General features: G+C 39.7%; 1 protein-coding gene across 1 annotated transcript in view; it reads left to right on the top strand.

The window, feature by feature from the left end:
• Positions 1-6,706: 6,706 nt before the first annotated feature.
• LOC106632662 (neurotensin receptor type 1-like) overlaps positions 6,707-10,956 on the top strand; it is a 73,102-nt gene continuing 68,852 nt past the window's right edge. Inside the window, exon 1 of the mRNA XM_042215898.1 lies at positions 6,707-7,442. Within this exon, the coding sequence (XP_042071832.1) occupies positions 6,759-7,442 (684 nt within the window). The 5' untranslated portion in view covers positions 6,707-6,758. The remainder of the gene's footprint in view (positions 7,443-10,956) is intronic.

The raw sequence follows: 10,956 nt of genomic DNA, 5'->3' as shown, positions 1-10,956 counted from the left end.
CGTAATATGGTGACGATTTGTCACCTAGCGTAAAATGTTACGCTTTGGAAGTGAGAACGGGTTGCTCTAAAATAGGCCAGGTTTGATTTTGGTTTTCCAAGTAAGACGACTATTGATATCCTTAGTTCAGCTGAAGCCATAACAACTTTAACATTAAATAACTACTACATTTTCTGTGATAGCTAAATGTTTGGTTTATGCTAGCAGCTAAGTTAGGAAGCCACTGACCTCTTTAGGAGCCCTTCTCACTGTTCTGAAGACTACCCCCAGAACAGTCACCGAGACACTACAAATATTTATATGATGTTATCTTCAGTGGGCAATAAAAGTCCAAGAACAGTGGGGGACTAAGAAAGCAACTCGTTATGATGACATTTTCCAATTAAGGAGAGAAATGCAGAAGGCCAGATGGTAGTGGATTTAAACAAAAAAGGATTTAAATGGTTGTTGTGAAGAGATATTTCAGGAAGAAAGAGGGACATTACATGACAATGTACAGCATCTTATGCAAAAGCTTTAATATGAAAAAGGTAAAAGAAGGCAAGATGGTGGTAGGAGACAATGTAGCACACATTGAATTGTAGTCTACAGGATGACTTTTGACATGAAGACAGGGAAACAAGTGACAGTAGAGGCAAGGATTAAACAGTGGAAGTAGAACAAGAAAGGATGTTCTGCAGAGTTTAGGAAGGAGATAAGACTGGCTCTAGGTGGCATGGAAGTTACCAGATGACTAGGAAAGTACAGCTGTCATAGTGAGGGGAACTGCCAAAAGGTGTTGGGGCATATCTTTAGGTTTGAACAAAACCAGGTCTGATGTCCAGTATCTTGATATCATGATGTTATAGTGCACCCATACAGAGGTGCTGCATGGTTCAGCAGCAGGTTTGTCCTTAATGAACAAGGCTTGAGTTCCTGATGCAGGAAGAAATTTAAGATTATGGAAATTTTCTTGTAGAAAATCAGTTCCCAGTAGCCCATTCCTTAGAACGGTTAGTCTGCCTGCGCGCTACAATCAGCTGATTTCAGTTCACAGTCAGAGGAAGAAATAGCCACGCAGTCTAGAGTGTGAATATGGACATTTATATTTATCGCACAAAAAGACAAGATACATGGCAATCTAGTAAAGAAACAACCACAGCATGCTAATACTAAGCTAGCCAAGAACCCAGAGTGAAAGCTGGGTGAATGCCAACCCTAGCAGCTGGACCCTTTACTTCAACAAGTAACAAAGAGATGAACAGTCAGGCTGAAGCCTCCCTTTCTACCTGTTCATGTTTACAAATCAGAATCTCTGTGGCAATCGTTTTTGTGTGTGTGTGTGTGTGTTCTGGTTTTCATCTTTGCTTTGTGCGGTCAGCTTTGTAGTCTACTAAAAGAAAGATCTTAAAGATGTTTGTCCTTATTAGGGATTTGTGTCGGTTTGCGGGGTTGTAGCTACAGATTTATGTTTGTTGAATGGTGATTATGAGACAGTCAGCTATTTTACAGAGTAACATGAAAGTAATGTAATGAGTAATATAATAAATTACTTTTTCCTGTAGTAGTTAAGTAGGGTACTGATAGGGCTGGGCGATATGACCCAAAATTCATATCTCGATATTTTTTAGCTGGATGGCGATATAAGATATATATCTCGATATTTTTTTTAAGCCATAAAGTAAGAACAAAAAGAGAGTTCTTAGTCAAAGCTGTGTCCCAGATGTCACACAGGCACTTTTATTAACATACAGCACAGATGTACATGAAAAATTACTCAAAATTAAATTATGAGCATTCATTAAATAATAATGCTCCATAAATAAAAGAAAACAAGGTTGTTTTTGTGCTAAACAAAGAGCTCACAATTGTGCAGTCAAAATGTAAACTAAAAGACGCTGAGCGTAATAACAAAGACAGACAGATTTCACAGCTGCTCTGTTCCCAAGTTTTACTGTGTGACTGATAGCCTGGAGTTTGAAATCCGCTTCATAACCACGTCTCTTACAGGTGCCATTTATGGTCCTTATACACACACAATACGGTAATATTACGTTGATGCACAGTACGTATCACTCCGCGAAGCTCCTCGGTAGCCGTAATGCGCCGACAATCTATCAAGCGGTGCAGCTCCGTAGCTTACCAAAGTCGTACTCAAACATTTTTGACAGATTGCTGAGCGCCGTGTACCACATAAAATCGGTTCGCGGCCATCAAGCACAACCAGAATTCATACATAAGGCGCGCTATCAACTTTTGAGAGAATGAAAGGATTTTAGGGTTAGCGCTGTTAGCTCGTTAGCGCGGTTAGCTCGTTAGCATGTTTAGCTCGTTAGCACGTTGACGCCGTCCAGCCCCACGCATGGGGCGATGCGCAGTAACTCGTTAACGGAGATTTGCCGTGTCCGTCTTGTCGCTGCCTGCACGTGAAGCGATGGGGGAGGAGGGGGAGTTGTCTTCAGTGAAGGCGAGGCGGAGTAACGTTGCGTAGAGACAAAAGTGGACGAAAGAGAGGCAAACTTGCGGCTCCACAACTATAATTATAACGTAACATAGACTATATCGATATAAAGGATATTGTCACATCTTATATCTCGTATAAAAATATATCGATATGTTTTAAAAACTCGATATATCGCCCAGCTCTAGTACTGGATTACTGTTAAGAAACATGTTCTGCATAATATGTGTAATAATTACTTTTTTAAGCAATGACTCCTACATTGATCACAACAAATAGGGAAAATACCTCAACAAACATGCAGAAACATTTGATACACAGCATGCAATTAATTTGCATGAATGTAATTTCTTTATTGCTGCTTAGCAATGGCAGTTACTCAGAAAACAGAGCCACTAGGAACCCAATCACAATCAATAAGAGAATTGATGAGGAATCGAATCGCTAATTAATATCTATAATGGAATCGGAATAGCTAAATTCTTACCTATTCCCATCGCCTAATGAAGTTGCACAAATGATCCAGCAAGTTGAGAGTGCCAGGGGTGATTTATGACACAGGAATAGCAGCAAGATAGTAGTGAGACCTACCATGATGTATGGTTTGGAAACAGTGACACTGACAAAAAGACAAGACGCACAGCTAAAGGTAACAGAGGATAAGACAACGTTAAAGAGACAAAGCTGAGAAGGCTAAAGAAGACAGAGAGTGGATATAATGGGCAAAGGATGTTGAATATGGAGCTGTCAGACATAAAGATAAAGAGGGATGGCTGGTTGGTTTCACATAATAGGATGGTATGGATACAGTGAGGTGGAGGCAGATGTTCTGCTGTAGTCACCCCTAAAGGGAGCTCCTGAAAGATGATGTGCAAATTTAGGTTTGCTTGCAGCTTTCTGTAGCTTTTGTAAGAATATGCTGTATCAATGATGTAGTGATGAGATCTGGCTCTTTTCAAAGATTCTGCTCTTTTGGCTTGTTTCCCACTTCAGAGCCTTCTCCTAATTTCACAATTATGAATGGTTTGTGTTTTGTGAAGCAATTTTTTCTTCAGTGTTTTCATAAAAACTTAAATTTTATGCATATGCAACTGCTAGGTAGAAAATACATGGAGTTTAAGGCCTGGAAAAAAAGTTTTAAATCTATTGTCCTCCAAAATGGCAAATGGTTGAAAAAATAAATGTAATTTTATCTTTGCATTTTCCAATACCAGTGAAATGCAGTCAGATGCTTCTTTTCATGTTTTACTCATTTCATCACTTTTTAGTGAAAGTAACGTTGAAAATATTGTTATTTTCCCAACATGCTGTCTCTGAAATCGCTGCCCACCTTCCTTCTTTCACATAATGGTCTGTCTTTGCATGTGATTGGCCACATGGTATGGCAATCAAAACAATATCCCATCCCTACATGCATGAGGTCTCAGTAGGGTAGGCTAAAGATGTGGCTCTCCCTGGCTGGAGTCAGCTCTTGTCATTCGCTAGAAAGAATCGACTCTTAGAACCAGCTCATTCACAAACGACACATCGCTACCATTATGGCACCTTAACTTTCGTTTTCTCTAAGGTTCTATTTTCTTTTTCATTCCTTTCTGCCTGTGAACTAAGAATGGGGATGCCATGGAAGCCTGTCAGATTTTAAAACGTTTCCCTGCAATACTCTCTAGCAGAACATATTTGCTTCATTTTTTGTTAACTGTAGCTGTGGATAAAATATACATATGTCTGACAAAAAATTGGGGTGGCTTTCACACCAGTTTTATTGTGCCCAAATTTTACTGAGAGACAGCAACATAAGATACTTACAATATAAGTCACAGGGGCACTGCTAAAAGGGTCAACAGCGGACAGTCAGAGACATGACATTTCTTTTAAAAGCTTATATTTTAGATCTTATATTTTAATTATAAAGACTTTCTAAACATTTTATGCTATACCTAAAAGCAGGTAGTGCTTTTCAAATTCCCCACATTTTTAACAACAACTAATTCAGTCATGAAGGTTGAATAAGTGCTTAAATTGTCTTTTCATTATTAAAACTAAGAAGCTTCTCCTTACAATTTAATGTTGACACACTGTTTTTCCTTTAAAACAAACCTAGGGTAAGTGACTGCCTAGAAATTGTACGTGATTCAAATCTGTTTAAGTTAACTCTGTTACTAAACATTATAAAAAGGAGTTAGCACTATTAGTATTTTTGCCTGCTATTACTATTGGATTGTTATCTTATATCACACCAATAAAATGTGTTTTACAAAAATAGGAGAAGAAGAAAAATATATTTTTTCCACAAACAGTTCAATATTCAATCAATCAATATTATTCTTTAATTTGGTGAATTTGGAAAAAGAAAACACATACAGAAATGTGAAAAAGTCTTGAACCACCCCTCATGTTTTGCTCTCCTCCACGGCGTAAATTAGCCTTTATACATGTTTCATGTTTTTCATGTCCACTTTAAATTGCATCATTAGGCACCTTAGTATCAGCAAGGTGATTCCCAAAGAGCTAATACCTGAAAATTTGCCTGAAAGCATGCTGTACAGTATGTCCATATAAATTTGAGGAAACTGGACAAGTGGAGGTCAAAAGGATAAGCGGTGAACAGTATCTGAAAGTCGTGTTATTAAGCAGTATGAAATAAGGCGCAAAAGACCTGACACAGCACTGGAGACATGCATCTAACCCTAGCCCCTCATTTGATCCACCTACTGTTTGCTGAAGCCTTATCAAAAATAATGGTCTCAGTAGAAACATGGCTGTTAAGAAGCCAGTAGCAAGTCAGAAGCAACATGTCTTATGAAGTGATTAAACAAAATTTGAAATTTTTGGTTCAAATTATCATTAAGAATGAGGTGAGGAGAATGGTATCACAGTGCGTTTCTATAGTGCGTAACATCAGATTTTGATTGACTATGCAGTTTCATCTGGAAAGCATCTGATTGGCAACAGTTTCAATTGTCAGTTCAATGGTGACCCAAAACAAACTGTCAATGCGGAAAAAGCAGGTCTGGATACAAAAGCATACATCAATCATGAGCTGGCCTCCCAGATCCTAGACCAACATAACATTATTGAAGCAGTGTGGGATCATCCTGACAGAAAGCAGAACAAAAGGCAGCCAACATTTCCTTGAGCCTGAAGAACTGAAGCCTCCTTAAAGAAATTACAGGAAAGCTGCCTAAGAGAGTGTTGAAGCATAAAGGTGATCATACCAAATGTTGACTTTCAAGCCTGTTGCAACTGTAAAAATATATGATTGTTTTCCTATCAAAATATACAGAAATCATAAGTGGCTCAGACTTTTGCACCATGCTGAATGTTGCATGTTGGGATTTTTCCTTTCCCCCTTTTTTAGACAAATGACTATGAAATTATCTTTTTAGAGAAATATTATTTTATGAATCCCACAAATCTTAATCATATAACTAAAACAATAGCCACTGTTAAATAATCCACTGGTTCTATTTCTATTCTATACATTTGTATTGCTTTGTAGGGGACCCAGGGCAGCAACCAGAAGGCTATGTTCTGTTTCATCAGAGTTTGGAGGGTGTCATGGACAGGTTGTTGATGCTCAGCAGAGTCACACAACAGAAATTATCTTGCAACATATAAACAATGCTTTAAAGCCTTATGTAATGTATGAGCAACACATGAATAATAGTGAGCACCCAGGCGTGAGGGAAAACTGAAATGATATGCATAAAAGAACATTAAAATATTTAGATGTACAACTTTGTGATAAACAATGTGGGAAAAATGTCAAAAAGAGGTGAGCCTACTGCTGTGAAATAACCATTAGAATCATTTTCTCCTTCTTGTCCAAAGGAGTTCACACTGGGAGTGGATCATGAGCATAATCATTATCTGGGGCCCAGAGTAAAGTCTGGTACCCTGTTGTGGAGTCTCCGACTTACACATAACATCATTTCTTTCTACTTGTAAGGCTGACTGAGAGAAGAAAGAGGACAAAAGCTTCTTGGAGAGAAAGTTAAGGGTTCAAAATAAAATAACAGAGAAAAACAGCAAAGAAGAAAAAAATTATATTAGAAACCATACTTGAAATTAAATTCCTTTAATTCTTGATGCGTTGTTGCATCGCACTGTTTGTTTCCAAGGTGAACCATAAACGGACAAGATGGAACTAACGGACAAAGTGAATGGTCGTGCGTCATCGCAGTAGCACCAATAAGCGAGCACGCCTTCTGTCGTGCCAAATTATAAAGGGTGGTCTCCTCTGACTTAAACCAGAGCGAGTCGCGTCGGCACATATCCACTCGGCTTGCTCAGTTGTACCTTTTCGTTCCATACCTTCATGAAGAAAAGCAGAATGGATTTAAACTTCACGCTCTCGGGGAGCGACTTGATCGGCTTTGGCTCGTTGGCGCAGAAACTTTTTGCGAATAACTCACTGCCTCCATTTGATAACAGCACCGTCGGTCCCACAAGTAATGAGGAGGAACTGGAAGTTAATACGAATGTGTACGCAAAAGTCATTGTCACTATCATTTACTTGGCTCTGTTCGCCATAGGCTCCCTGGGCAACTCCATCACTATTTATACCCTGATTACCAGAAAGACGCTGCAGAACCTCCAGAGCACCGTACACTATCACCTGGCCAGTCTCGCCGTGTCCGACCTGCTCATTCTGATCCTCTCCATGCCCATTGAGCTCTACAACTTTATCTGGTTCCATTACCCATGGGTGTTCGGGGACGCCGTGTGCAGGGGTTACTACTTCCTCCGGGACAGTTGCTCTTATGCCACCGCGCTTAACATCGCCAGCCTGAGCGTGGAGCGCTACATGGCCATCTGCCACCCGTTCAAAGCCAAGAGCATCATGTCCCGCAGCCGCACCAAGAAACTCATCAGCGCCATGTGGCTCGCTTCCTTCGCTCTCGCGACACCGATGCCCTTCATCATGGGCCAAAGGATGCGTAACGGCGAGATGATATGCACCACTGTGGTCTCTCCGGTCACGGTGAAGACCGTGCTGCAGGTGGGTGTCGTGGAAAGCTTTTATTATCGCAATTATCGGTCCCCACTGTGGTTTCTTTACGCATCGAGACAAAGTAAAAATCTACAGTACAAGTAGTACTTGAGCCACAAGTAGTAGGTGAGACGGCTGCGAGGGATCGTTCTAAACATGTGGGAGTGTGTGCTGTAGCGCTTTAAAGAACAGGGCTTTACGCGCAACTTCGCCTTTACCATTATCGTCTGTGCCCACCTATACATGTTGTTGTTGTTTCTTCGAGAAAAAAAACTAAATGGTGGCCTGCTCATGAAAACATTTTAGCTATTAAACCGTGTAGGGTCAACTAAGTCTGTCAAAAACAGTGTTTTCCTACTGCAAGCAAATGATCTGCAAATCAGCAAATAATTATTTTAGTCAAATTATTTAAACTATCGAGTCCTCAGTTTTTTTTATATTTATATATATCTGTTGAAAATAAACATTTGGTGAGCAAATTCACTAAAGCCTAAATCATCTTCACATGTGAAGAAAGCACAGCATGTATGCTGCTACAGATGTCATTGTCTGTGTTGGCTCACTTTCTTCTTTGTTTTTAAGCTGGTAGAGTTCGAATGATTAGAGATCCATTCATAAAGACACTTGAAAGGCAGGTTATAGCTATATTTTTTCACACAGAGCACCAGAGATTTGACCATTACAGCTTAGGCAAGCTGTGAAAATGAAAAAGATCAGGTTCCAAAGATATTCTATTTCTTGAAATGCTTCTTGTAGAAACAATATCAGACCTTGACACTGAATATTGGCAAACTGAATATTTTGAGGGTGGAAGCACCCACAGAACTGCTGTAGGTTGCTTTCATGTAGGGAACTAGCCGTCTTAGTAATACATTATGCACTCTTTGATGGTGACAAGAGAAGAATATGTCACTTTACATTCATTCATACAGTCCATGTTATACGATATGATATAAAAGCACAGGAGGACACTAAGGGAGTATTCTTTTTGAAATTCAACTCATCATCACAGCAGACTAAATATCTTAACACCAGGAACCACAGGTACTGCCAAGGAATAAGAAAAGAAATAGCCACTTCCCAAATTGCTAGAGAACTATAAAATAGAGCAAAATGACAGCATAAAACAACATAAAGCACAATCCTATACACAACCCCCTGACCAGACCAGTTACAAATATAATTCAAATAGGGTGTTGCTGTTCGTTTTTCTTTCTTTAAGGAAGTACAGCAGTTGAAATTATAAGTTACAGCATGCGGGACCTCAATGTGAATCGGTGGTCTGCTTCACAAAAAGAATGGGCCTGTAAGCAGGCATTACAGTTTTATACCCCAACAAAAACAAGTATTGTTATGACTATCTTCTTCTGGGAAACTGTCTTCTCCCCTGCGGATCTTCTCCTCCACTCCGTCCACGTCTGACCTCATCTACCATCTGCTCCTTTTCTGGAAAAAGATAGAGAAAGAAAAACACCTCCCTAACCTAACCTTACTGCATTAATATTATCTAACAATTCTCAGCCTACTGATTCTACGTATTATCTAAGACATTCTGTTTGGACTCCCTTGGCCCGGAAAAATATCAGCTAGACTCTAACTCTACATATGATGTGTAAGCATGTTTGCAGAGTCACTCTGCAGCTCTATATGTCAGTCTCAATAATTCAATTCAATCATACCATTGAATTAATGATTTTGACCCTTATTACATGTGAAATGTCACAATGTCAAATGTGAAATTTGACATGCATAATGTGAAACTTATCAATGATGGCCAGCTGTCTGGCCTCAAAACATGACATTACCACCACTGTGTTGCATTTAACCCATGCATCCCTCAATCCAATGTGTCCCCATTAAATTGGCTCTCAACCACCAAAACTTTGAGAATCATAGCTTTAAACTCTGTGAAATTAATGGTAATGGACAGGGACACAAATTAGGGCTAAATATCATGGTTCTGTTTTCTCGAGCAACTGTCAGAAATGCCAGAGAAGAGAGCCTTAAGTGCCTCAGTCCATGGACTATGTGCATTGTAGGCGGATCTGTGTCTGACAGTAGTTACCCTAGGAATAATCTACAAGTTCCTTATGGCAGTTGTCCTTTGAGCTCTGGATGTGTAGGTGACTGATAGAAGTCAAGACAATGAGCTTTTACTGAGAGCGCGGCACCCACATCTAATGAAAAGATATTTCTCAAAACTGTCTCCAGGCCTTCCCACAGAGCAACAAGCTTAGAGGTTGTGTAAGTGATTAGGCCAGTCTCCCTTCGCTTGACAGTCCACATACTTCACATTGACTGAAAACTTGTTGAGGTTGTGGAGAAAAGCGATTTTGGTTCCAGTGTAATCATCAGCGATCATCATGGTTAGTGCCCCCTGCTTCTCTGCATCATGCTGAATATATTTTTCCATATCTGTTTTTCTGCTCTTTTGATGTCCTTCAATGTCTCATTTTTTGTTTTTTCTGTTTTCATCACTCCTGCATGACTAACTGAAACTGTGCCAAGGATAGATTATCTAGCATTGCTTTCATTCAGGCTATAAGTGAGCCAGGCTGCATTAAAAAGTCCACATTTTCCACACAGTTCTCTGTAGAAATATAAGTTGGGGTGGTGGGGTCTGGCAGCAGATGGTATCACACAGTCGAATTGCTACAATAACATTTTGAGTGTTTGTGTACATATTCTCTTTTGTCCATCTATGATAGATTCGATGTAAGCGGTTCAGGAGGCACCGTGCTGCACTGCTGCAGTAGAGGGTCACCGCACGCTCGGTCTGTTTGGACAACAGTGCAATACTCTGAAGGGAAAGAAAGGGTGTGCGTGTGTGTGTGTGTGTGTGTGCGCGCGCGCTTGCATGAGAAAATTGAAGAGAAGGAGAATGATGAAGTGGTTAGAGAGTGAGGAGGAAGCCAGAAGGGTGATTAATAAGAGGAGCATGGCTCTAACTCTGCTTGGGTTAGGAGTTCAGTCCTCTTAAAACTGCAGCACAGTGAGTTAAACTGTACTTTAAATGGCAAATATAAATAATGCAGGACTCCTGGATCTGCTTCTTAAAACTGTCAAACAAAATCTCTCAAAAATGTTAAATATTTTCTATACTAATATTTAACTAAGATGTTAGTCCTTGTTGGCATTGTTATCTCATTAGAGCTAACAACAGCTTACAAATGTGTTGAATATGTCATGGTCCTGGGTCGTGCGACCCAGCGTTTTGTGTTTAGTCTATTTTGATGTTTATTGTTTGTTTAGGTTCAATAAGTTATTCCAGCTCATTTGTAATTATATTACCCTTGTATTAAGCCTCCCTTGCCCTTCATGTGTTTATGTCTGTGTGTCTTGTGTTGTCAAGTTCATGCTGTCGCTTCTGTCATCTTCCACTGTACTCAGTCTCCCTGGTTCATGCGTTTACCTGTCATGAGTCATGTCTGCATGGTTATGTTTAGTTCATGTCATGTCTAATCTCCATGTTTCCTGTTTTACTTTGAAAGTCTGTATTCAATGTCAGTGTATTTAGTTTCAC

This window comes from Haplochromis burtoni, unplaced genomic scaffold, assembly GCF_018398535.1.
Source record: "Haplochromis burtoni strain Fernald_Lab_line unplaced genomic scaffold, NCSU_Asbu1 Contig_861, whole genome shotgun sequence".
In the NCBI taxonomy this organism is placed as follows: domain Eukaryota; kingdom Metazoa; phylum Chordata; class Actinopteri; order Cichliformes; family Cichlidae; genus Haplochromis; species Haplochromis burtoni.
Note: the sequence above shows the minus strand (reverse complement) of the source record. Positions and strands in the feature narration are given on the sequence as shown.